The following is a 27,690-nucleotide window of genomic DNA, read 5'->3' on the forward strand; positions in this document are numbered from 1 at the left end:
ATAAGCCAGCCAGCTGCCTGATTGACTTCATCCTTACCAAAGGCTATTTCACAGGGAAGGAAATGGAGGCACAGGACCACAGAGACACCTGCCCCAGGTCTTGTAACTGGTAAGTGGCATGACTGGAATTCACACCAAGGCTCCACACCTGTCCTCAGATTTCCAAACTGATTTGTCACAGGCCAGTGCCTTTAGCACTGGAGTGTGCATGGGGAGATGCCCTGGGCTGAGGGTTTTGCGGCCCTTCCTGGGAGGAGGAAGCTCCAGGCCCTCCCAGCCCCCCAGTTCCCACTGCATGAAGCAAGCCGAAGCAGAGGGCAAGGGTTTCCCTTAGTAAGCAGCATTTGGATTTGAATGCCTGCCGCCGGCATGACATCTTAATCAATCTTCCTACAGGGCTATTCATGATTCGGCTAGGTATCCACATTCCTGGGGGACCCCACAGCTGTTAAAACCCAGGCCCTGGCTGAGGCCACATCTCCGGGGACTCACTTCATTTTCTTCCGTGTCTTCTCCCACATTTAAGTAGCCTGGCCAGAGTGCCCGTGCCCAGGAGAGGGGAAATCTCCCATTTCATTGACAAACATGGTTCCTGAATGTGAGTCTGGCACCTGCAGATTGGAGACCTACATGGAATCGAACGAGCAAAATGAGTCGTGGGACCCTGTGGAGTCGAGGCGGCGAGATTTCTTCCAAGGCCTTCACCTTGGAGAGGAGGAAACAGAGGCCCCGAAGGGTGAGGCCTGCCCAAGGAGGTGCAGATCAGACTTGCCCCGGCCCCTGCCTCCTTAACATCAACCTCCTTGTCGCCATCTCAGTTGCTTCTATTAATCATTTGAAGGAAACCTGCATTTTTCTTGACCAGCTGGCAGGCTGGGCCCTGGGCTGGGCTGGACCCTGGGCTGGCGCATGTGCCCTCTGTGTTTTTTCACACTCGGCTGTCCTGCTGGCTGTTGTTCTGCCCTCTTGGTCCCAGTTTCATCCATTCTCTGGCCCCCAGGAGGCTGATCCCAAGGATGATGGCCCTGGCTTCCTTGGCCTCTGGCTTCCAGCTGGGCTCAGCCAATGGGAGGCACAAGGAGGAGGCTGGAGAAAGGGAGGACAGAAAGTTCTAGAACTTACTCTCCACTCCATCAGGAGTAGGTCCGGCAGAGGCCAGGCTCCTCTATGGCAGCCCCCAGTTCTAGCTCTCCCAGCCTCCAGGAGCGGCCCCGCCCTCTCCTTGCCCCTGACCCTTGGGTGGTCACTGCTTCCCATGCTTGCCACCCTGTTCGCCCCTTGTCCTGTCCCTGAGCAGGACACACCCTCTGCTTCCCAGGAATGCACAGTCAGCTGCAGAAGGAGCTCCCAGGGTGGGAGGACAGCAGCCAGGCCAGGGCTTGAAGGGACCTGGAAAGGACAGGTGGGAGGGTTTAGTGCTTTCTTCACAAACCCCAAACCCCTAGACCTTCAATGCGTCCCCTGTGCTGAATGATAAAAGATGTGTATAGAAAGTAAAATTTCCTCTTCAAAGTTTCCCTTCTTGTTAAATAATAAACATAAGTGTTAGAAATAATAGTTTCTTTTAAAGACTAACTTTATGCTAGACATGCTCACAGGCACATAATACATTCTATGTTCTTGTACTTTAATGAAAATATCCACGCTGGACGTACTCACAGGCATGTCCCAGCTCACAGCCTCTGCCCTTCCTTATTTGGGAATGTTATTACTTTTCTAAGTCCTTTCATAAGCAACTTCCTCTTTTCCTTTGTCTTTCTATTGCCTTTACCTATTTAGAAAAGTTTTGAACTGTTAGCCAATCAGGTTTCAGTTTAAATGGTGTGGTCTGGCTCCAGCCAATGGAGACAGGACACAGTAGCAGGGACAAACTGCGTAAGGAATAAAAATTGCTTCCTTCCTTTGTGCGGATGTGCTCTCGCCATTATTCCAGCTGCGATGAGCACCCTTTCTGCAGAAAGTAAACATTGCCTTGCTGAGATAATTACATTTATGTTCAAGTGCTATTTCTTTGTGGCACCCGGGAACAAGCATTTACATATAACAACGTGGGAGGTGATAGATAACACACATGGTGCTCTTGGCCAGTGCCTTTGGAGAGACCATCATCTAAATAAAGATGACAGCCATGAAAGGTCACAGGCTTGGTCTCCACCCCATCAGAGTTCCCACCAACTCATTCCTGGAACCTATTTAAGATGAAAGGTGGAATATTCTGAACAGTAATGTCTTGTTTTATTCTTCTTTTATTATTTGAACAAATAGACTCCCTCAATCACCTCTTTCCTGCTGAGACCCCATTCATGAGATGAGGAAGCTGAGCTGCGTGACCTCCAAGAATGACCTCCCTTCCTACTGACTCCACTTTTAGCAGTTGGAGAGTTTTATATCAAGCCCCCAGTAGGGTTGCCGATGTGTTGAGAACTCAATGCCCATGGGCCTGGAAGAGGCAAATGCTCTTAGATGAGATGGCTGATGAGAAAGGAAGTTCAGCATAGGAGGAAAAGACCACAGTAATTGTGATGCTTGGGGCACCTTGGGGAAAAAGAATGCAGCCTCCAGAAACACCCGTGGCAACCAGGCGACCTGTCCATGCACAGGATGCAAGCTCAAGCAACAGATGGGAAAACAGTCTCCGAGAGGCTAGGGAGCCCCTTCAAATCATCAACTGGTGAGAGGCAGAGGCAGCTCCCGCACTGCAGCCCTGAAGGCCTCCCACACTCACAACCCTTCCTTTTGCTGCCTCTGAGGTCCTTTTCATCCCCACTGGAGCCCCGGATGTGGCCTCACCCAGGCTGTAGCCTAACACTCCTCCAAGTCCTAGAGATGGAAGGAAACCCCAGGATACAAGCTGGATCATCCCCCTGGGAGCCCCTGACAAAATTGGGACTGCTTTATCTGCTTTCAGTTTCAAAAAACTAAACTTAGAAAATCTAAAAGTGGGAGCTGTCAGCCCAGCCCCCAGGGTCTCTGCCAGCCAGCTGAGCCTCTGCAGGAGATCAGATGCATCCAGACGCAGGTACCTCTTCCAGGCACCCCTCACTTCCCGGAGGGTCTGTCCCCTATGTGCACCCACAGGATCGTGTCAGTACCTCTACCTCCATGGTCAATTTGGGACGAATCCACATATGTACCTGTTTTTCTCTCCCACAGGTCTGTGACCACCCATGGGGTTGGGGACACTTCTCTCTGTGACCCCAGCAAGAGGCACAAAGCAGGCAGTTAGTAAATGCTGGGAACTGACAGAGCGAGGCTCACACAGCATGTAAGCTTTGCAGGTGTGAAAATTCAATTAACTGAGGAACTGAAGAGGGAGCAACGGGAAGTGCTGCTAGAAGGAGTCTTTCAGCGGATAAGTGATGAAAGAATATTATAGGACACCTCGAATTCATAACTAATGAGTTCATGATCTAGGTATTGGGCAATAGGGATGCTAACATCACAGAAAGAGAGACAGCCAGGGCCGGGCGTGGTGGCTCATGCCTGTAATCCCCACACTTTGGGAGGTCAAGGTGGATGTGTCACTTGAGGTCAGGAGATCAAAACCAGCCTGACCAACATGGTGAAACCCCGCTTCCACTGAAAATGCAAAAGACCGGGCGCGGTGGCTCACGCCTGTAATCCCAGCGCTTTGGGAGGCTGAGGCAGGCGGATCACGAGGTCAGGAGATCGAGACAATCCTGGCCAACATGGTGAAATCTCGTCTCTACTAAAACACAAAAAATTAGCTGGGTGTGGTGCCATGCACCTGTAATCCCAGCTACCTGGGAGGCTGAGGCAGGGGAATAGCTTGAACCAGGAGGCAGAGGTTGCAGTGAGCTGAGATTGTGCCACTGCACTCCAGCCTGGCGACAAAGCGAGACACCATCTCAGAAAAAAGAAAAAAAAATTGCCAGGCGTGGTGGTGGGCACCTGTAATCCCAGATACTCAGGAGGCTAGGCAGGAGAATCACTTGAACCCAGGAGGCAGAGGTTGCAGTGAGCTGAGATTGCACCATTGCACTCCAGCCTGGGCAACAGAGTGAGACTCCATTCATCCCCCACCAAAAGAAAAAAAAAAGAAAAAGAAAGAGAGAAAGAGAGACGGCCAGACATGTGCCCCTGATGGAAGAACTTAACACCACCTTTAAAGCAGTCTTGAAAATAACACCATTCCATCTTGAATTAATTTTCGTATAAGGAGTAAGGAAAGGATCCAGTTTCAGCTTTCTACTTATGGCTAGCCAATTTTCCCAGCACCATTTATTAAATAGGGAATCCTTTCCCCATTTCTTGTTTCTCTCAGGTTTGTCAAAGATCAGATGGCTGTAGATATGTGGTATTATTTCTGAGGACTCTGTTCTGTTCCATTGGTCTATATCTCTGTTTTGGTACCAGTACCATGCTGTTTTGGTTACTGTAGCCTTGTAGTATAGTTTGAAGTCAGGTAGCATGATGCCTCCAGCTTTGTTCTTTTGACTTAGGATTGTCTTGGAGATGCGGGCTCTTTTTTGGTTCCATATGAACTTTAAAGCAGTTTTTTCCAATTCTGTGAAGAAACTCATTGGTAGCTTGATGGGGATGGCATTGAATCTATAAATTACCTTGGGCAGTATGGCCATTTTCACGATATTGATTCTTCCTATCCATGAGCATGGTATGTTCTTCCATTTGTTTGTGTCCTCTTTTATTTCACTGAGCAGTGGTTTGTAGTTCTCCTTGAAGAGGTCCTTTACATCCCTTGTAAGTTGGATTCCTAGGTATTTTATTCTCTTTGAAGCAATTGTGAATGGAAGTTCATTCCTGATTTGGCTCTCTGTTTGTCTGTTACTGGTGTATACGAATGCTTGTGATTTCTGCACATTAATTTTGTATCCTGAGACTTTGCCATTATGGAAAACAGTATGGCGATTCCTCAAGGATCTAGAACTAGATGTACCATATGACCCAGCCATCCCATTACTGGGTATATACCCAAAGGATTATAAATTATGCTGCTATAAAGACACATGCACACGTATGTTTATTGCAGCACTATTCACAATAGCAAAGACTTGGAATCAACCCAAATGTCCATCAGTGACAGATTGGATTAAGAAAATGTGGCACATATACACCATGGAATACTAAGCAGCCATAAAAAAGGATGAGTTTGTGTCCTTTGTAGGGACATGGATGCAGCTGGAAACCATCATTCTTAGCAAACTATCACAAGAACAGAAAACCAAACACCGCATGTTCTCACTCATAGGTGGGAACTGAACAATGAGATCACTTGGACTCGGGAAGGGGAACATCACACACCGGGGCCTATCATGGGGAGGGGGGAGGGGGGAGGGATTGCACTGGGAGTTATACCTGATGTAAATGACGAGTTGATGGGTGCAGCACACCAACATGGCACAAGTATACATATGTAACAAACCTGCACGTTATGCACATGTACCCTACAACTTAAAGTATAATAATAATAAATAAATTAAAAAAAAAAAAGAAAATAACACCATTGACTCTGGATAAAATCAAAGCTCTAGAGCCAATGGCCAATTTAAGGACAGATGGCGGAGGGGAGAGCACAGCAAATGCCACTGCAGAGACACAACAGCAAGACCCCCGCCGTGTGCACATGAAAAACTTAGCACAGTGACCTGATTTCCTCAACAGCATGTTGCAAGAAAATAAAAAGAGAAGGAGGCAGAAGCTATAGATGAAAAGACTTTAAAGACATACCACCAGTGTTCACAGATGCATGAAGGAACAAACAAGATATGCTTCTTCCAAACAAGGGAAGATTATTCACCCTCAAAAGAAGGAAATTCTGGCCCACGCTCCAACATGGATGAACCTCAAAGACACTATCCTAAGTGAAACAAGCCAGTTGCTCACAAAAGGACAAATAATTGTGTGATTCCATTCAGATCAGGTCCCTAGAGTAGCCGGACTCATAGAGACAGAAAGTAGATTGGGGGTCGTCAGGAGCTAGCAGAGATAAGAATGAGGAGTTAGTGTTTAATGGGAACAGAGTTTCAGTTTGGGAAGATGAGAAGGGTTCTGTGGTGGATGGTGGTGATGATCGAATAACAATGTAAATAAATGTATTTAAAGGTTAAAATGGGATGTAAATAAATGTACTTGAAGGTTAAAATGGGCTGGGCCAGTGGCTCACGCCTGTAATCCCAGTTCTTTGGGAGGCCAAGGTGGGTGGATCATCTGAGGTCAGGAGTTTGAGACTAGCCTGGTCAACATGGTGAAACCCCCTCTCTACTAAAAATACAAAACAACTAGCCGGGCATGGTGGTGGGCACCTGTAATCCCAGCTACTCCAGAGGCTGAGGCAGGAGAATCATTTGAACTTGGGAGGCAGAGGTTGCAGTGAACCAAGATCGCACCATTGCACTCCAGCCTGGGCAACAAGAGTGAAACTCCATCTCAAAAAAAAAAAAAAAAGGTTCAAATGTAAATTTTATAGGTTGGTGCAAAAGTTGGCACAAAAAATTGTATAGGTTGGTGCTACTTTTAAATAGCAAAAACCGCGATTATTTTTGCACCAACCTATTCATTCTGTATATTTTGCCACAGAAAAAGACAATCGCAGTGTGAAGACCTTATTTACATTCTGATTCAAACAAACTGCAAATACTTTTTTAAACTATAAATCTGACAGGCCACTTAGAAATTTGAACACTGATTAGATATTTGATGAAGTGAAGGAGTCGTCATTTGTTTGAGGCGTGACAGTGGTATCATGACTATTTAAAATATGAATTAAATGATATGATATCTAGCTTCAAAATAATATGAGTGGAGAGAAGGGGGTGGTGTAGAGATGAAACGAGATTGTTCTTAAATTGGTCATTGTCGACGTTGCTGATGACTATGTGAGGTTCCTTTTATTATTCTGTGTACTTTTGTAAAGGTTCAAAATTTTTCAAAACAAAGTATTTTCAAAAATGGGGCTGAATCTGTTCTTTTACTCGCTGAGTTCTCCTGGGCAAGCTACTTCACCTCTCTCCTGCCTTCCTTCTTCAACCAGTTTTCCACTCAGAATGGCACTTCCTCCAGGACGCCTTGACTGACAACATCCAATAGAAAAGGTCACCCTCCTTGTTTCCTATCCACTGTCTCCACCGCCTGTTTTTCTCCCCTCACAACATCCATCAGGACTTGAAATTATACAATATATATGAACCTGTGTGTAGCCTTTCTCTTCTGAATCCTTCGTAGGATTCAGCTATGACTTGTTCATAGCTGAATCCCATTTCATAGCTAAATCCCATACACCAAGAAGCAGGACTGCACATAGGAGACGATCAGCAAGCATTGATCATGGGAATGAATGAATGAATGAATGAATGGATGAATGAATGAATGAATCACCCACGGCATTAAGGCAGTGACAAGAGTCCCTCCAGGTCAGCATAAGCATGAGTGAGACAAGGTGCTCAGCCCACAACGCAGAACCCAGTAGAGGCTCATGGCCACAATGTCATCCCCAAAGCAGCACGTGCTTTCCTTGCCTGGTTTTCGTGGACCCACAGCTCCTGGCTGGATGGCTGGCTGTCTTCTGGACCAGAACTAGAGTCCCGTCAAGAGTTCCCTCATTCTATCTCACTCCTCCCAAACCTGCCAACTGAAATTTTCTCTATGCCATGAGCGTCCTCTTTACAAACTACAAAAGGTAGTTTTCTGTACAAGGTTGAGAGACTATCAGTCATTCACAACTTAGTGTGAAATAGCTAAACCAAGTGACTTTTCTCATAACAATAGAGTAAAGCCACCTGCATTGAGGGAATGATTGCGGGTGTGGGTGGCACATGATTGTGAAGCAGGAGAGACTCTGGAATGAGAAACTGAGGCTCAGAGAGGTTATGTCACCTTAGCTCCCAAAGCTAGTTAATGACAGATCTGGTGCTGGTATCCCAGCCTGCCTCATTCCAAGTTGTTGATTACCCTGCAAACCAACACTCGGAGAATAACCTTCATGAACTAAGAAATACAAATGTGAAGCTGAGAAAGGAAGTCACTTTATCTATGAGGCAAAATTTACGGCCCTAATAATAACGGCACAGATACAATTCCATAATAAATGGTCCAAGACAGACGGTATGAAATAAATAATAGTCCTTCCAACAGAATAATTAAATTTCTTTTTTTTTTTTTTTTTTTTGAGACGAAGTCTTGGTCTGTCGCCCAGGCTGGAGTGCAGTGGCCGGATCTCGGTTCACTGCAAGCTCCGCCTCCCGGGTTCACGCCATTCTCCTGCCTCAGCCTCCCGAGTAGCTGGGACTACAGGAGCCCGCCACCTCGCCCGGCTAGTTTTTTTGTATTTTTTAGTAGAGACGGGGTTTCACCGTGTTAGCCAGGATGGTCTTGATCTCCTGACCTCGTGATCCGCCCGTCTCGGCCTCCCAAAGTGCTGGGATTACAGGCTTGAGCCACCGCGCCCGGCCGAATAATTAAATTTCAAAGCTGAAGAGAGTCTAAAGTCTCCCTGCTCTACCGCCCTCCGCACTTCCTGTTTCTTCTCCATTCCTTCCTATAATGCATTCGCTCTCTGTCCGACTTACCTTCTCGCTAATCCAGACCTCTTCCCCAACCCCAGCGAAACCCGGGCTCTCTCCTCCTTCAGCGGCAGGTAGCAATGTGGCAATGTGCAGGGGGAGCTGCGTTCCAATCCTTCTCCTCCCCTGCTCTTCCCTGAACCATTGCCTTCCTATCCCCTCTACTCCCAAAGCAAAAATAAAAAGGATGATAATATTTTCTCATCTAAGAGAACTTGCACTGAGACAGTGAGATACAATAAAATATGTGCTTAGAAGTGTCATTCAAATAAAACGAAGCAACTGGTTCATGGAGTCATTCAACAAGCATGTATCGAGCCCTGGGAGGAGGCAGGCACTGTTCTAGGCACCGGGGATGGAGCTGCCAACGAACCAGGGTCAGGAGTCCTAAGAGGCAGCTGGATCCTGGGTGGAGGCAACAAGACCTGCTGATGGAGGGGATCTGAAGATAGATGGATAGGTGATACATAGATAGATAGATAGATAGATAGATAGATAGATAGATAGATAGATAGACAAGGAGGAGGAGAGAAAAGAAGTTAAGCCACTTTTCAGCTTTCTTTGCTCTACTGATTTTGCACAGAAAGCCAATGAGAAGTCAGCCGAATTGCACCCCAGAATCCTGGAAGGGCTGGCAGTGGGGGCAGCAGGTGCCTCCAGAGCGAGGGAGCAGGGCGAAGCGCATGAGCACTGACTGACCCCTCCTCAGAAGCAGTGGGGCTGGTCTCTGGCTCTGGGTGGCACAGTCAAGGCACCACCGCTCCCCACCTGGCTGCGGGTGGAAAGGTGGAAGGTCCTTGGCTGGGGACCTCCATCCACTCCATCCACCCCTTCCCTCACCACTTCCCTGCCTTAAGGGAACTTGCGGGGAGATATTCCAAAGTTCCTAAAAGGCCAAGTGCTAAAGAAAGAAACTGGTTGGCTCCTTTGAGGACTCCATCGTTCTTTTTTGCACATCTCTGCTTAGATCCTCAGGGAGAAGCCAGAAGCAAAGCCAGGTTTCCAGGAGAGGAAGGAGCGCACTCAGAGAGGCCCTGGACATGCACAGTTACCGGCACCGGGCACTCCCGCCTCCAAGAACGACTCGTTTTGGCACCGGCTGTGTGCGTCCACCCCTGACTCCACTTGAATTCCCTATCGTAAGTTTTGGTTTTGCCTGGAAATATTTTATGCCATTGTGAAGATATTCAAGGAAGAGCCAAAGGGAGCCGAAAGCTGCTGGGAGCCTCCTCTGTGATGAGCACTGTTCTCAGGTGGCTGCTTCTGGTCTTGACCCCTGTCCTGCATCGGGTGTGCTAGGTCCGCTGTGAGAGGCAGGAGGCTGGATGCCGTCAGTTCCTCCTCCTCCTGCCATAGCAGAGGAGCGTGAGTCCCCACCCCACTGAAGTTCACATGACTTCCTGGGGCATGGGCCAGCCTGAATCCCAGACCTCTGCCTGAAGCAAAGCCTCCCAGCTGAACCCAGCCGGGTCAGCCGCACCCTAGCCAAGCTGCAGACTGCAGAATGAGAAAGAATGGCTGGGAGTCACTGAGTTTGGGCTGGTTTGTTACACGATAATATTGCAGCCACAGTTGACTTACACAGAGAGGTTAAATGACTCACCTAGAGACACACAGCTATGAAGCAGCAGCCCCACGATCATCCCCACTGCCCTGGGTCCTTGTACTAACTGGCCTCAAGATGGGCATGGGTGGAGTCACAGTAACTTCCTAAAGAAGGACCCAGGATGCAGGTGCTGGGACTACTTGGGGATAAAAGGCAGGACTCAGTGACAGCAGTATCCTAATCCCGCCAGTGAGCAGAGAGCACTGTCCCACCATCCCACAGCAGGGCTGTTCGCAGGCCAGGTCCTGGGAGAGTGCCAGCCTCCTGAGTCTGGCGGGAGGGCGCCTGGGGGCAGGTCCAGCCCCCCCTGGCACTGTACAAGCTGGAGGGCCCTGCTGGGAGGCCTTGGGGACTCCAAGACCTGCTCACACCAGGCTGCTGACTCAGCACCACTAGGTCTGAGTCAGCAAAAAACACTGTGCTGGGCCACACAGTGCCTTTGTGCAGAATTGCAAAAAGATGCCCGCTCCAGATGGACATAGGTGGCAGGGCTTGGCCAGGATGACTGAGGCAGCCTCTGCATGAACTTAAAAAAGGCGTTGTTTCCTCCAGTCAGGCACAGCCCAAGGAGAAAGTATGGCTGGATTTCAGCCCCTTCTGCCCTTGGACCAAGTGCCTTGCTTAGGACACAACCTGAACAACCAGACGCAGTAGCTCTAGAAGAGCGGGGTCGATGCCTCTTTGGCTCCTGCTGCCTGACAGTGAGCCCCACCCAGCAGTCAAGCTAAGAGCCGGCTCTGTCTCCCTGGCTCCCAGGACAGCAGCAGCACACAGTAGGCCCAGAGCAGTCAGTGTGTGTGCCATGGATGGACTATCAGTGACAATGGGGAGTGGCTACTCTAGGCTCCCGTCTGCAGTGTCCCCTTGTGTGTGTCAGGCTGGGGGTGGGGTATTGATCTGGGGTCTGGTCCAGTGTCCAGCAAACACCAGGAACCCAGCCCCGGGGCTGGGCATGGGGAAGCAGCAGCAGCTGGGAGCCCAGCTCCCCCAACCCCTGCTCTCAGCCCCGCACCTGCTGCCCGATGCTAAATTACTCTCGGCCACTCAGACAGAGCCATGGCTTGAGGGCCCCAGGGAGCAATGGGCTGAGGTTCTGTAGCAGAGGAGGGAGTTGATATGTGTTGGGAGGGAAAGGAGAGGAGAAAAGATGCGCTGGGAGGATGGGGGAGGGGGATCAGCTCCAGGCAGCAAAGCTGACCTCCACTCTCACCTAGGCTTCCCTGGGCAGGCAGTGCATGGAGAGGAGAGGGCTCTGGAGCGTCACGTGCCAGCCTGTATTCGATTCGTTCATTTTAAAAAGGGTCAAATCAAGTAAAAGGTACTGGCCCAAGCAGCAGGGATGCAAATTCTTCCGGAAAAACAAACGTGGACATTTAGCGAACAGAAGATGCCCAGATCAGCCCACCTCCAGAAGGCCCAGACAAAACAACCCTCAAATCCAAGGGAAAGGCAGTTCCAGAAAAGACGGACCAGTGGAACGGACCAGAGATGCTGGCTGGGAGAGACCCAAGAGAAGCCTCAGCAGCCACACGCGTTGAACTCCTGTTACTTTCAGGATTAAAGCTGAGAAGGAAACCTCTGGACAGGCTCGTTACAACCCCTGCAGACCTCCGCTGACCTGCCCTGTGCACAGGCCCGAAGCAGCAGCCTTGCTTCCCTCTGACCCCTGCTGTCTTCCTCCTGAGCTCTTCAGCTGTGAGCGTGTCTCCCTCTGAGCGCCCCCCCCACCTCTCCTTCCCACCCGCACCTTAAGTGATTTGTTTTCATTCTGTTTTTTAAAAATGACACACATGGAGATAAAGCAGTGGCGGCACTTCCGTAGCTCTAAGCATGTCACAGGGCCCCCCCTTGAGCGCTTCACAGATGCTAACTCACTCACGCCTCACCACCGCCCTTGGAGGCAGGCATCCCCATTTTACAGACGAGATCACCGAGGTGGGGAGAGGCGGGGTAAGGGGAAGAGCTGGGATGCAAAGCCAGGCGGAGGTGTGTGCTTGGCTTCTGGGTCACCTGCCTCCAGCGTTACAGGGGAAAGGACGAGGGGTGGTCACACACCTGGGCTGTGAATGCCACCGCTGGGCACTGGCCACCTGATACCTTTCAAGGCTCCACGAGATAAGATGATGTCACAGGGCTGTAATTTCCATTTTCCCAAGAGGAAGCCAGGCCTGAAGGGGCCTGGGCAGAGGGTCCACAGCCGCTGCGTGGTGGATGGGGATAGGAACGCAGGACCATATCAACCTTCCTGGCTCAGCCCAAAGGCCACTTCTCAGCCCCTCACACGCCTCCAAACTGCCCAGTGCTCTATCAGTCATCTCCGGCAGCCAGATCCCAGTCTCCCAGCTGAGATCACTCCTGCCTGTGAGCACCTGCAGATGGAAACGGAGCTGGCTCCTCGGTGGAGGCAGGAAGCAAACACCTGCTTGCTAACTCCCATCTCCCCTACTCAGAAGCACCCCCGTCAGCGCAGGGCCCTGTGATGCTAAATGGAATCCACACATCACAGGTGGGTGCTGGCAGGGTTGGGGGCCCCAGGCACCCCCAAGCTCTGCAAGTAGATTCAAAAACCGCTACAACTTCAAAGAGAGGTGAGGAGTCAAGTTTGGTCAAGGCCAGCAAAATGACAAATGTTAACCTCCTCTGACCCAGGATTCCCTCTTAGCAATTTACCCTCAGATACACAGTCATGCATATAACCGTGGGGATAGGTTGTGAGAAGTGTGTGGTTAAGTGATTTCCTCATTGTGGGAACATCGGAGAGGGTCACACAGTAGGATCACAAAAAAGGCAATGTCTTCCTTCTGGAACCTTCCACTCCAGGATTACAGAAAGCCATGTATCTCTACCACCATTTCCTACCCCAACCCCACCTGGGCTTTTGCTCATGATTTCTCCTAGCTTGGAGGCCTCCTCTCCCAGGCTGATCCCTACTCATCTCCAGGGCTCAACTCAGAGGGCACTTCCTCCAGGAAGCCCTCCCTGACTGCTCACTGGTCAGCTGCCCACTCCATGGCCCCTGGGCCTTGTGTTGTCACTGTTCATGTCACTCAGTCAGAGCAGACTCTGGAGGACAGGAACCTGGAGTGAGACTCCTGTGATTAGACCCCAGGCCTTCACCTGTCCTGACAAATGCTCAGAGAAACATCTGCTGAGCAGAACTCCTTTGCGGCTCAAGCAGAAGGCCTCCCAGGAGCACAGGAAAATGAGCCAGGCAGCATGGAGGGACCTTACTCTAATGCTTCTGCTGCTTGGCCTCGGGCCACGCCAACCCTCTCCTCTGATTTGCTTAAAAGCCGAGGTGGGGCCCCTTTGTGCAGTGGGGGAAGGATGCATTTACCTTGCAGGGTTTAGGACTCCGCCTCCAGGGAAGTCCACCATTGTTGTTTGCTGACAGTCCGTGTGACAAATTGTTTTCTGCTGCAGAGCCAGACTGGATGTCTGGCTGGTCTCCAGAGGCCTCAAGGTCACTCGTAGAGTCATTCCCTGCCGCGGGGCAGCCTGAGACCAGCTCCTGTGTGCCAAGTTCCTGCTTGAACCCGCTGGGTCGCCAGAGCAGGTCCTGCCCTGGAGCATCTGATGGGTGGCAAGGAGTCACTGTGTGCCCTTCCAAGGGCTGGGGTCTACAGACCAGGCAAGGGGAATGCAGGAGTCCGCCATCCTGCACTGTAAAAGCGTCCCAGGGAGCCGCGGCACAAAGCTTGAGCTGACCCAAAGTGCTAGACAGACCCAGATGGGAATTTACGGCCTGAGAGAGTAAGTGGCTTCTGCCTTGGAAACATGATTTATTAGGGGATCGTTGGGTTAAGCTGCAAAGGTCATCTTGGCTTGCTTTAATGGATTTCCTGGGTTGCCTTTCTGCTCAGGCCCAGCACGTGAGCACAGCAGGGGGGAGCATGAAGTGACAAGACGCCCCTGGAGACGGCACCACGCTGCATCTCACTGGCTCAGCAAGGGCTCAGCCGGCTGTCCTCAACTGTACCGGGTTTCTGTCCTCTCTCCGTCATGTTCCTGATGCTCAAAGCTAATGACGTTGTCCCAAAATACAGAGGGAGGTAGAAGGCGGATCACCAAACCAGTGCAGCAGGTCACTTCCAGCTTGGAAATTATAGGGAAGCCCTGGGGTGGTCGAACCGACAAAGGGATCACCGCAGTGGTTTTCAATCTGGGGATTCCTTGAGGGGTGGTAACAGGGCCACAGGGTCTCCAGGGGGGTCCCTGAAAACCTAGGTGGACAGCATCATCTTTACTTCTTCCCCAGCAGCATCTAGCCAGACACTCGCACAGCAGTCACTAAATGCATATTGAATAAATAAATAGACAGATCTGTGGGTAAATCAATCCGGGAATACACGGATGAATGTGCTAACCCATCAGAAAACCCCATAAACGAATTTAAAGGGTGGAACTCAATGTGCTGAGGCTGCCTTTCTTACGTCTCAACGGCTCCCCAATTGTCCTCAAAATAAAACCCACTAGCTTCTATAATTGTACAACATAAGTCACATGAGATGCTAACATCAAGGGAAGCCCGGGGAGGAGTCTGTGGGAACTTTGTGTAATTTTCATTTCCAAACAAAAAGCTAACCTACGTTAAAATAAATCTACGCACTTTGACACTTCCTGGGGAGCCCTCAGTTCCTTGTCCTCGTCCTTGTTTGTCTTTCCCGGAAGGGACAGCCACTTCCAGGAGGGGACAGAATTGGAGAGGTAGTGGCTTTGGGCTTTTCCTTAAGCCCCTCCTCGGCCCCTTCCCAAAGAGAGAGGTGGCATCTCTGGTGGGTGAGCCTGGGTCAGGGTCTGGTGTGTGTCGTCCAAGCCCCCTGGACTCTCTCTTTGGGGGGCTGCCCTCAGGATGGAAGTGCTCTTCTCCTGGGTCACCCACCTGATTCGGGGCAAGAGTCTTTGTTCTCGGGGGAAGGAAGGGGTGCTGGATGGAAACGAGGCAGTGACTGCTTGTAGCTGGCTTGACAAGCGCATGCTTTGCCCACTTCCCCTCCAGGGGCACATCCGCGGTTCAGTTTTATGCCTCAGGGCCTTTGCACATGCGTTCCCTCATATGGCAGCACCCTTCCCACCTCACCCACAGGACGCTGCTCAGCCATTCCTTTGTGGCTGACTTCCAATTCTCCCAAGCCAAGTAGAAGTGACCCTTGCCTTCATCCTGTCGCTCAGGGCACAGGTGACACTTGTGTGCGTGCTGATTTACTCACAGGAGTATCTCTCCCATTGTCCTGTGAGGTCCTGGAGCTGGGATCAACATTGACTCATCTCTTCTCCTACATACCACATGGCCTGGCATCCAGTGGATATCGACAGACATTTTTGGAGTGAATGGACTGATTAGAAAGTTCTGGTTGGTTTTAATGTTTTTAAATGTAAAATATGTAATGATTTAAGTTAGGGATTTCACTTAGTAGACAAAAAAAATCCTTTAAAACATGGGAAGGACCCCAGGGACAGAAAAATCACAAAACAATTCTTCATGGCTGATCATGTTCAGAGCTGCGAGATCCGTCCTGGGCTCTTGGCCTCAGCATTGGCGAACCTCGGGCTGTAATTCTTTGCCGCAGGAGGCTGGCCTGGGTATTGTAGGATGTTTCATAGCATCCCTGGCCTCTACCCACCAGATGCCAGTAGCAGCGTCCCAGCTGTGACAACCCAAAATGTCTCCAGACATGGCCAGATTTTCCCTGGTGGCTAAAACAGCACCCAGTGGAGAACCTCTGGGCCAATCATTCAATAGGCTTTGGTACAGTAAATATTTCCTCTGCTGCCTCGACATTGCCGAAGCCAAACTCCTCAGAATTTGCCAGGCACAGGCCAGCATTTCTCTCAGGCTCTGACATTGAACACAAAATCCCTAAGCCGAAGGCAAAACCACTTGCCACTAAATGAGGACTTTGATTGCTACCAATTTCTTAAAGCACTCTCTGAAGGTTCTGCTTCAAATATTTATGGAGTCTATGAAACGGCTCCGGAGAATGAGTGGCCCTATTACATTTATAACTCCAGCGGTGATTTATGGACCTGGGAATTGCTGCAAATGCTTTGTCTAAGCTCTTGGTGAAAAGCCAGGATCCTTGCCGGGCTCAGGAGCTCGGAGGGTGCTGGGACGTCATCGGCCTGGAGGGCAGGACAGGGCATTCCGCCTTTCTCTTGCAGACGTTGTGCGTGGAGTCCTTGTTCCACAGTGACCGCTGCCAGGCACGTTCCAGGATCAAGCGTGGACACCAAGGACAGAGGGAGCTGCAGGCAAGAGGACAGTGAAATGGTCTCTGCTTCCAAATGTTTGTAAAAGCCCCTCCGTTCACACGTTTAATCAAAGGAAGAGACGACAAGGATAGCTAACAGTTACGGGGCACTTTCTGTGCCTGGCACCAAATACTCTTCACACATTGGCTCACTTCCTTTGGTGACAGTTCAGTGAGACACATGCTGTCCTCACTGTGTTCTGGGTCAGAAAATGAGATTGGGGCAGTGTGAGACTCCCCCTCCACGTCATGCGGCAGGTGCTTGACAATACAGTCAAGAGTCCTGTAGAGTGGATGTCCTCTATAAATTTTCTGCTTCCCAGTGACGAGAGAAAGTGACCTTCCCTTGAAAGAGGAACTAATGTCTTGCTGGTTGCAAACCTCATGCCCAGCACATCTCAGGGCTTTCCCCAAATGTGCCATCTTACTTGCCTTCACTTAGTTCCCCCAACAAGCTATCATCAGGCCCACTTTATAGATGAAAACCCACTTAACAGTTTGAGATTCTAAATGCCTTCACTAAATGCATTAGCTCTGAAGTGGCTGGCTCAGAGTTCAAAGCTAAGCCCATCTGATTTCAAATCTCCACTCTTTCTACGTCTCCTTTCCAGTCACTATTGTGCCTGTGATCCCTTCACGACCAGCATCTCACACCTCTCAGGCACCTTTTCTGCAAACGACAGGAAGGACCGCCTCACCAGGTAACATGTGAGTCCTGCCAATGCCTCTTCTCCTTCCTCTAAAGGGTGTGTCAGGTGTGTCTGTGCCTTGCCAGACAGATCTGCAGAATGGAGCCAACTTCTCCACCAGTCCCAGGAGGCAAGAGCAGCCGCAGGTTTGCAATGTGCAGGGCCTCCTGCCTTGCCGGTGGAAGACGGCTGAAGAAGAGGCTGCACAGCAGAAGCAGGGAATCGGCGACCACTATGTGGCAAGCCTGACCCTGTCCCTGCCCTCAGAGCACTTCCAATCCAGTGGGGGAGGCAGACACATAAACTCGATATTATGCTGCAGTGTTCAAGCCCAAAGAGAGACCCACGGTGCTGACGAAGCCTCCAGGACAGAAGTGATGATTGCACACTGAAGATCTGGGAAGGCCTTATGGAGGCAGTGTCTGAGCTCGGCTTTTGGGGAGGAGCAGGATTCTGTTATGTGTTTAAAACGCAAGGTCATTCTGGGCTGACTAATGTGTGCATAGAGTCTGGACTCCATCTTATTATAATAATAATAATAATAATAATGATAGTCGGCCTGGCTCATGCCTGTAATCCCAGCACTTTGGGAGGCTGAGGTGGGTGGCTCACCTGAGGTCAGGAGTTCGAGACCACCCTGGTCAACATGGTAAAACCCTGTCTCTACTAAAAATACAAAAATTAGCTGGGTGTGGTGGTGCACGCCTGTAATCTCAGCTACTCAAAAGGCTGGGGCAGGAGAACCGCTCAAAGCTGGGAGGCAGAGGTTGCAGTGAGCCGAGATCGTGCCTCTGCCCTCCAGCCTGGGCAACAGAGGGAGAATTCACCTCAAAATAATAACAATAATAATAAAAATAATAATAATGATAGTTTAAGCAATATGAAACTACTATTTTTGAGGGAAAGAGTAGTATAATATTGGCAATTTCCTAGGGTTCGATCTACAACAGTTTACTGAGTTCTTACGATATATCCTTCCAAGGGCTTTCCATGTATTGATTCATTGCATCTTTACAAAATACCAAGGAGATAAGTGTTATTATTATTATCCCATCATACAGATGAAGCAACAGAAGCTCAGAGAGGTGAAGTGATGTGCCCAAGGCCACACAGCTAATAGGAGGCTGCTGCAAGATTTGAACTCAGGCCATATGGCTCTCAAGCCTGCATGAACCCCCACCACAGTAACAGCTGAACCCTGGGATGCAGTGTTGGATGTTCAGTGGGTGAGTGATAGGATGAGGCTGACATTACAGAGGGCTAAACATTTCCTCATTCACTAAAGATTTGTCAGCCTTTTCAGGACATGTTTGTATACTCTTAAGCTCTCTTCTCTTTTCGCTAAGCTCAACCATACAGTAATAGAATTGTGTGACATGTGACAAATTTAGTTACTGCCCTTCAAAACTCCATGCCTCATTTTCCTTGTAGATCACGAATCTCCTGGTGTCATTACTTAACAAGTTTGTTTTCAGCATGGGAAGCTCTTCCCCAAAACCAGCCCAGATATGTGGCTTGCGGTCTGTTTTTGCCCAAGGCAAGGAGCTGTGTTCCCAGATGCTCATGATGACTGGACAGAACCATGACTGCAGCGAAAATGTAGTGCTGGGAACCAGGGGCAGGTGCCGTGCGCCTTCCAGAGAAAGAGCCTGATGGCCCCTGTCTCTGGCTAACTACTCACCCAACAATTGCTTCTGAAGGCCTCCCGCGGGCCAGGTACCATGCAAAGCATGGGGAAAAAGTTTAAATTGACATTCTGCCATCTTGCTGCAAAGAAACGGAAGTCCCCTATGGACTTGAAATGATTTCCAACAGAGGAAATCATTTCAAGTCCATAGCATTTCCAGTCCAGTGGGATTCTGTGTTTGTGGTGATGACTTTGACGAAAGCTGAAGAACACTTGACAAACTTGGAACCATAAGGGTATTGAGATGCGTTTTTGGTTTATCCGTTCATGCAACATGTTACTTCACCTACTTCCTCAGAAGCTTTGCTACAGGTTTCTGGCCCGTATCTCGAGAGCAGACACTGGAGAGTTTGTTCTCACACTGAGCTCCAGATTGGAACTTTGAGGGAGGGAGGAGGGGACTGTTCCTTTCCCCCTAACCCCGCCCCATCCGGGCCACGCACCATCTGGCCACATAACGATCAGAGGGTCAGAGGGAACCAGGCGCCCTGGGTTGGGAGCCCAGCCTAGCCCAGCCGCTTATGAGCTGGGTGAAATTTGCCCCCTCTGTGCCTCATCTTTTCTCACAGGTAAAGTGGAGCTGATGCTGATATCTGTTTGGTGAGCCCTTTGTGGGACTGGATGAGCCAATGCCGGCGCAGTAAGATTTGGGTGTGTTTTCTGTTTCGCTGCTGTTGCCATCACTGTTGTCATTATCCTCTTCTCATCTCCTCTCTACCTCCTCATACTTCATGCTCCAGCGATGTTGCTTGCCATGCCTCCAAATGCCTCATGGGCACTCACCCTCCCATCTCTTTGCAAGTGTTCCCTTCACCTAAGATGTTTTCTTCTTTTTCTTCTCTTTCTTTCTTTCTCTTTCTTTCTTTTTTTCTCTCTCCTTCCTTCCTTTCTTTCTCTTTCTTTCCTTCCTTCCTTCCTTTCTTTCTCCTTCCTTCCCCTCCCTCCCTCCCTCCCTCCCTCCCTCCCTCCCTCCCTTCCTTCCTTCCTTCCTTCCTTCCTTCCTTCCTTCCTTCCTTCCTTCCTTCCTTCCTTCCTTCCTCTCTCTCTCTCTTTCTCTCTTTCTTTCTTAGATGGAGTCTCGCTCTGTTGCCCAGGCTGGAGTGCAGTGACACAATCTTGGCTCACTACAACATTGGCCTCCAGGGTTCAAGCAATTCTCCTGCCTCAGCCTCCCGAGTAGCTGAGACTACAGGCATGCACCACCATGCCCAGCTCATTTTTGTATTTTTAGTAGAGATGGGGTTTCACCATGTTGGCCAGCTAGTCTCAAACTCCTGACCTCAAGTGATCCGCCCACCTCGGCCCCTTGAAGTGCTGGGATTATAGGCGTGAGCCACTGCGCCCAGGCTGCCTAGAATATCTTCTACCCACTGCCGATAAGGTAGATCAAAATTAAAAATCAGAGGTAATTAACCTTGGAATGATCAAAGCTTTGTTATTATTCCTAGATAAGAAGTCATTTAAAATGAAATTTACCAGTCAGAAAAAAAAAGTTTAAGGTCAATAACAATAGCTATCATTTTTTTTGATTCCAGGCACTATAATAAATACTTCATATGCATGATTTCACTGAATTGTCCCAACAAGCCTGCGAGGTAAATATTATTGTCTCTTTCATCTTTTAGATAAAATGAATTAATGTAATCATGGAGGCAGGAAAGAAGCCATAGGGATAAAAGAAGGGATAAAAAATACAATCGGCTGAAATAAAATAAGAGCAGTTTTCCTTCTGAGTAACGGCTGCTTTCTTTTTTTTTTCTGTGAGCACCTCTGATGTGCCAGGCACACACTCAGCTCTGCCTGCCTGATTTCTCCTCCTAACAGTAACAGACAGGCAGCCGCATTTCACAGCTGAGAGTTACGTGCAGGCAGAGGAAGTACTTGCCCAACGTCACAGGGAACTAAAAAGGGGTAGGACTGGGACTTGAGCTCAGATCTGCCAGACCCCAAAGCTCATAAGTAAAATAAGTGTTCTCTGGGAAGACAGAGGGGAATGCTGCTCTGGCAATGACTGATTAGGATCTTCAGGACCAAACCTGCAGTAAGCGCAACTAGAAAAGCTCGGGGAACTGTAGCAAAACATTTGTCTGGAGCCATCTGAGAGCTACCAAGGATATGAGGACTTGTGGGACCAAACTTGAAAACAGAAGAGAAGCCAAGAAAAGCGAGCAGGACACTTGAGGACGTATTTCCCCTCGAGGTGAAGGCAGGGTCTGTGCAGGAAAGAGCCAACTGAGAAGGTGAAAAGCTAAGGAGAGCTCTGAGCGGCCTCTTGGGTCCGACAGGGGAAAGGGCTCTGAAATACTTGACAGGCTTTTATGCCCTAGGAGTGAGCGTGAACCAGAAACGCAGCAGACCTCCTGAGCACTGGAACTCCTCGTCGACTCAGCCCTGATGTGAGGAAGATGATCTGCCCTGACCAGAACAAAGGAAGTCCTCTGTGGATGGAGAGACTGTCAGGCCTCAAATTGTATCGTCAATGTTTCATACATGATGTCCAGCATCCACTAAAAGTCACCAGACAGCTGGGAGTGGTGGCTCACGTCTGTAATCCCAGCACTTTGGGAGGCCAAGGTGGGCAGATCAGGAGGTCAGGAGTTCAAGACCAGCCTGGCCAACAGAGTGAAACTCCGTCTCTACTAAAAATACAAAAATTAGCTGGGCGTGGTGTTGGGCACCCGTAATCCCAGATACTTGGGAGGCTGAGGCAGGAGAATTGCTTGAAACCAGGAGGCAGAGGCTGCAGTGAGCCAAGATCATGCCACTGCACTCCAGCCTGGGCAACAGAGCAAGACTCCTCAAACAAACAAACAAACAAAAACAAAAGTCACCAGACCTAGGACACATGATTTGACCAGAAACAAACATTAAAATTAGACCATAGAGACTGAGGGTGAAACCTGGGGAGCTGTTGGGGAGTGGGTTGTGTTCTATTTCTTGACTTGGTGCTACCTTTCCAGGTGCATATCGCTTGGATAATTTGCTAAGCTGTAAATGTGTTGTACTTTCAATAACAAAGTTCATTTACGAAATGAGGTGACAGGTGCCTTCTCACCTTCAGAGAATCCAGTTGGGCTGTCTGTGCTGGCCACTCCGGCTTGGGAACAGGGCAGGACTCTGAAGACCATGAGCTTTGCAGGACACTGTCCATTTCAGGATTCAAGAGATATGTCTGAGCTGGAAGGGAAAATTCTCAGTCAAGCCTTCACCCAGGAACCAAGGTGAAAAGTCTACAAGTGTCTGGGCCCTGCCATAACCTTCTTCACTCTCTAGCCATGCCCAGATCATTCCTAGATCCCATGCCCTGGGGCAGAGGCCCTCTCAGATGCCTTTGAGCTCTCCAAGCACGTCACCCACACGCCTCTGATGGTGCTCTCATGATCTTGGAACATCCCAGAAAACTGCCTGCCTGCCTCGCCTTCCCCTACCTGGCTGCAAGCTCATTCCATGCAGGGACCACAGCCTTCGCAAGCCGGCTTAGCTTCGTAAGCCCAGAAACACCTATGTGGGATCTGGCACGTGGTGGCCTTCCAGACATGTCCAGTGAAAAGATAACCCAATCGGTCTAGTACATGTCCTTCTTTGAAAGGGGATGAAGCTGAGCCAGAGAGGGGAGGAGACTTGCCTGGGGCCACAGAGAGAAAATTAGTGACAGAAGCAGACCAGCTAGGATCTGTGCCTCTCCAACTGTGAGAACAGGTGCCAAGTCAGGGTGTAGGGACAGAAGGCCAAGGTAGAGAAGGACAGGCCCATCCTGAGGCGTCAAAGACTGAGAACAGTTTTCTCTGCTTGTGTACTGACATCATGCTATGTGCCAGGGGCCAGACACTCCAGAGGAAGGTCATGTTTTCCTCCTGTTAAAGAGTGTATGGCTCAGAGAGGTTAATGAACTCATCTAAGACCACACAGATGGCAAGAATAGAATCTAGAAATAAGAACCACTAGATGAACAGATCTCAATAGCAGCTCGGTCTTAAAGGTAACACCATCCAGACGTTCTACATGTTTTTATCAAGCACCTGATCCAAACACAACACTAAACAAACCCTTGGGACCCCCATTCCACCCCCACGCTGAGGGTAGTAAGCTGCGCTTAAACAAGACCCAACCAAATACCACCTGTTTCCCCAAAACTATTGAAATAAAAAAAAGTAAAAGAAGGCCCAGGAAAATTCTGTCTGGTCAGGTAGTGGCTTAATTTTCTTTTTAGTAATAAAAATAGGCCAGGCGCAGTGGCTCACACCTGTAATCCCAGCACTTTGGGAGGCCGAGGCAGGCAGATCACATGAGGTCAGGAGTTCCAGACCAGCCTGGCCAACATGGAGAAACCCTGTCTCTACAAAAACACAAAAATTAGCCAGGCATGATAGTGGGTGCCTGTAATCTCAGCTACTAGGGAGGCTGAGGTGGGAGAATTGCTTGAACCAAGGAGGTGGAGGTTGCAGTGAGCCGAGATCACGTCATTGCAATCCAGCGTGGGTGACAGAGCGAGACTCCATCTCAAAAATAAATAAATAAATGAATAATAAAAATAACAGAACCAAAAAAAAAAAAGCACTCATGTTACCATCTCTGAGTAACCATGGCTAGTACTTTAGTTGCTGTCCTAGCCTAAGTTGCAGATCAGACCCAGACGTGCACATGGAATCATAGTTATAATTATACGAAACATTCCATATCCTAACAGCTTTTTTTTTTCTTTTTTTGAGATGGAATTCCACTCTTTGACCAGGCTGGAGTGCAGTGGCATTATCTCAGCTCACCTGCAACCTCCTCCTCCCGGGTTCCAGCAATTCTCCTGCCTCAGCCTCCCGAGTAGCTGGGACTACAGGCGCCCACCACCACGCCTGGCTAATTTTTGTATTTTTAGTAAAGACGAGGTCTCACCATGTTGGCCAGGATGGTGTCAATCTCTTGACCTTGTGATCTGCCCTCCTCGGCCTCCCAAAGTGCTGGGATTACAGGCACGAGCCACCATGCCTGGCCCGTATCCTAACAGTTTTAAACTTAGTAGAACATGGTAATTCCCATGCTGTTGCATGGCGTTTTTCAGTACCATTTTAATGACTATGTTGTAACTCACTGATTATATGGGCTCCTTAACAATATTGAGGGTTTCCCCCAGTTTTTCACTATTGTAGATGCACTGGCAGGAACATACAGAATTATCTACCTAGGATGAGTTTCCAGGAGTGAAACTCTAGCGCTGAGGAATTTGAACGTTTGTATTTTTCCAGTGTGTTCTCATTGTGAAATTAGAAGACAACGCCACACAGGAAAGGAGGAGGGAGAAGTGGGTCCCATTCCTTTTAGTAGCATGAACATGACAGTGGGCATCTCCCCCCTGGCCCACCAGTCACAGCGTCCTGCTGGCCTGGACTTTTTCTGAGTACACACGCTTTTCCTGATCAAAAATCACACTGACCTCTTAGAGCTGCCGTCATCTCAGACTTGATGTCCAGGTGGTGGCTTGTCTGCAAGAAAAAACATCTTGGCAGTTATTCCGCGTGGCACTGGAGGGACAGCCTTGCACAGAGGACGGCAACTGGGCCAAGCAGGGCCATCACCCCTCCCCGAAAAAACTGCATTCTGTGTAGGACCAGCCCTGCCTGTGTGCGTGAAGGCCTCCCTCCTCTTCTCTCCAGGATTCTCGGAGGAGAACAGGAATTGGTTTTGTTCTTAGGAAACACGGGCACAGAGAAATGATTCCATTTCCTTTTCTCAAATTAAATCTCCAAATGGAGAGAGTAATAAAAGTGCTTTAGAAATCGCTATTAAAAAACATTTTAATGAGGACATCCGGCACTCTGATGTCTCCCCTGGGGCCCCTGATTCAATCACCCGGGAATTCAGGTTGGGCTTGGGTCTGAGTGCACCACCGCACAGACCAGTGTCCTCCTGGTTCCGCACTGCACGGGGCGGGTGAGAAGTGAGATGGCAACGATCACTCAACCGATTGGCCCACGGCCCCCAGGTGGTTGAGCAAGAACAACGGCTGCATCTTCAAGGCAGGTGAGAGTTGTTTCCAGACCGGCAGCCTGGATCTCGCTTCCTCCTGGGTGTTTCCGAGGGGGCAGGGGCCTGTGTGCAGTGCTGCTGCGATAACTGTCTTCCCTGTCTCCACTTCCAACACCCTGGTCACACTCTTCCTCCAGGTATAGGAGGCCATCTCCATGTCTGGAAGGGCCCTGCCCTCTCTTTCGGTCTCTGGTGAACTTCTACATAGATGTCAAGGCCCAAGTCAAATGTTGCCTCCTCTGAGAAGTCTTCCCTGACTCCACCTGGCAGAGTTCAGCCACTTGCCTCTCACACAGCCCCTCCTGTGCTGCAGCCGCACCTGGGCTCTGTGAGGGTCCCCTCTAACCTGAATTGACTGGTGCAGGGCCTAATACTCAGGGACATGGGTAATGGCTCAGCCGTCTTCTGGTAGTGACTGGATCACACCAGCACCCCTGGGAGCCTTCGGTACCAGGCACAATGCCTGCTCCTGAACGGTGCTCTTAGAGCACTTTGCTGTCGCCCCTATCAACACTGCTGTGGCTTCAAGCACCATGGACTCTCCCACCCCCGTGCCTGTGCCCAAGCAGGTCTCGCAGCCTTGAGACCTTCACTCCATCCTTTCAGCTGTTAAATCCTGCTTTCTGTCCTTCAAGGCCTGGCCTGAGTGCTTCCTCCTCCTGGAGTCTGTCTCTCTCTCCTCTCTGCTTATTTCCAGCGCTTTGAATGAATGCCTTTTATTGCCCCTGGGCTTAGAGTCAGGTGTCCCCTCATTAGATAGAGGCTCCTTCAATGAGAGACTGAGGTTCTGTTTGCCTTCGTAGAGGATACACTGGCAGAGCAGCCTCAGGTGCACTCAACTGACTTCTGGGTGGCCCTGCATTCAGTATGTGATTGGGGTGCAAGGACCCTTGTCTGCTTCCAGCTCCTCAACTACCGCATGGGCCTGGAGTGGCTGGAGAGGGGCTGTGTGAGAGGCAGAGCTGGGCTTTCTCAGACTGAGTCCTGGCTCTGCCACTCACTGATTCCGTGATCCTGGTCAAGTCAGTTGAGTTCTCTGAGCCTCACCCTCTCCATCTGCGGAACGGAAATACAGGACCAATATGTTCTTTGTAGGAGTCCACCAGAATGAGATGAGAAGGAACGTCCACTAAATGCCAGTGACACAGAGTAAGGGACAGATGAAGACTTGTGCTACACTCTCCCGAGCCCTGCCTCTCTCCCCACGCAGACTTTTAGGGGAATATTCTAAGTTTCATAAAGGCAGGAGTTAAAGAGAAAATAATTGCCTGGATCCTTGGAGGCCCAGGCTTGGGGATTTGCAGATTTAATGAATTGGGGGAGTTCAGGGTTTTGAGGGACAATTCTTCAACCATCTGAGTATGACTGCCCCTTTTTTAGACCAGATTCCATTTCCAAAGGCCCGCAACTAGATCTCATTGACAAATACCCAGAGGAAAGCAGGAGGTGGCAGGGGGAGGAAACAGCAGGGCGAGAGGAGGTAAAATTAGCATCTTCCTTACTAGGTCACCTACCTCTTTGCCCCGACCGGATGACTCTCCCCTGCTAGTGTGCCCAAGGCCCCTGGCTGCTCCCAGGGGAGCAAAACTGAGGGTTTGTTTAGAGGTGCCCCAAAAGCTGTTGGGTGCCTGTGTGTGACAGGTGCGGTGCCAGGCATCTGACATGGGGTCTTATTCAAACCTCACAGAGCCCCATGGGGGGACAGCAGCCTCCACCCGGCCGAAGACGACAGGTGGCTTAGGCAGGTGAAGGGCAAGTGCCAAGTTCATGAGATGGGTAATTATTGAGAATGAAGGTGTCATCATCTGCTGGTGAATCTCCGTGCCCAGAGAGAGGACAGGAAACCACCCCTAGGAGCACAGGAAGCTCGGGAGTCCTCTGTTCTCTGATGGGAACTTCCATCTGTAGATTGGACCTCAGGGTCAGACCCTAGGGGAGGGCAGGAGAGCCAGCTGCCATCGTAGCCAGTGCTGTGACCCAGGTGAGCCCCGGCACCCCTCTTCTCCTCTCCTTTGGTACCCGGGCCTCTGCCTCCAAGGTCTCAGGGACAGGGTAACCGAGTATAGACAGCAAAGGTGTCTCATTTCACGCTTGTGAATATCAACAGACTAGGTCCAGGCAAAACACAGGAAAAATAAAAGGCCCCCTGGGGCTAGGGGTCGGTGGGGGGATAGGAGAGGAAGCAAAGCAGGCCCAGCAAGGTGCCCTGAGCCCTGCTCACTCAAGGCGTCCAGGGGACAAGGTGGAATTAAGAACTCCAGAGAGGTTTTAGGAATCTGAGAACAGCTGGAGCCTGCCTTCCCTGAGGGCCCATCTCCAGCTAACATCAGGGAGGTGGCAAGACCCGTGTTCCCAGCAGAAGGAAGAGTGACTTTTGCCATGGCCAGCCTGACCTCGTGGGATTCCCTCCATCTCCAGAACAGGCGCCTGAGCTGGAGAGAATCAGCACAGCAGGAGGAAGGAAGCCAGGGCGGATACAAGGGTGACCCATGGATGCTAGTGACCCGGACGGTACAACAGCAGATGCCAGCACAGACGGCGGCGCCAGCACCCATGGCCCCCCAGCCCATCGCCACATGCCTGTGGAAAGGGCACTGGGGCTGAACCGACTGAGGCTCAATTTCCACCACCCACCCAAACCAGGGCAAGCAAAGAAAATGGAAATACAAAGATTCAGTCACATGCAGAGAGGGGAGGTGGTCACCGACTGCTGCCTGCATGGGCACCAGGCCATGCCACCTCCTCCTGAAAGAGTAGAGCTTAGTGGCCCCCGCCCGAGGCCCAGCCCCCACCCCCTCAACAGCCCTGGGACGTGCTGAGGCTCAGGGTCCCCTGTGGACCCTTGCAGCAGGATGCTGGGAAGGTGGAGTAAGCAGATCCAGGGAGAGCGTGCAAGTTG

At 50.1% G+C, this 27,690-nt stretch overlaps 1 protein-coding gene across 7 annotated transcripts in view; it reads right to left on the reverse strand.

Annotated features, from left to right (window-relative positions):
• The window catches only part of C3H4orf50 (chromosome 3 C4orf50 homolog), a 120,414-nt gene that overhangs the window by 47,160 nt on the left and 45,564 nt on the right, over positions 1–27,690 (reverse strand). For 5 of the 7 annotated variants that reach the window (XR_011621569.1, XR_011621564.1, XR_011621565.1 and 2 more), the window contains 3 exons: positions 24,199–24,247; positions 21,829–21,950; positions 13,484–16,392 (listed from right to left, as the gene is read on the reverse strand). Coding sequence is in view for 1 of the 7 variants with exons in the window: in XM_071093900.1 (XP_070950001.1) it covers positions 16,147–16,392; positions 21,829–21,950; positions 24,199–24,247 (417 nt within the window). In the remaining 6 variants the exon portion in view is untranslated. Of the gene's footprint in view, positions 1–13,482; positions 16,393–21,828; positions 21,951–24,198; positions 24,248–27,690 lie in introns of those variants that run through there. The other 2 variants (XR_011621568.1, XM_071093900.1) reach the window with 2 other exon arrangements.

Source organism: Macaca nemestrina, chromosome 3 (assembly GCF_043159975.1).
Source record: "Macaca nemestrina isolate mMacNem1 chromosome 3, mMacNem.hap1, whole genome shotgun sequence".
Classification (NCBI taxonomy): Eukaryota; Metazoa; Chordata; class Mammalia; order Primates; family Cercopithecidae; genus Macaca; species Macaca nemestrina.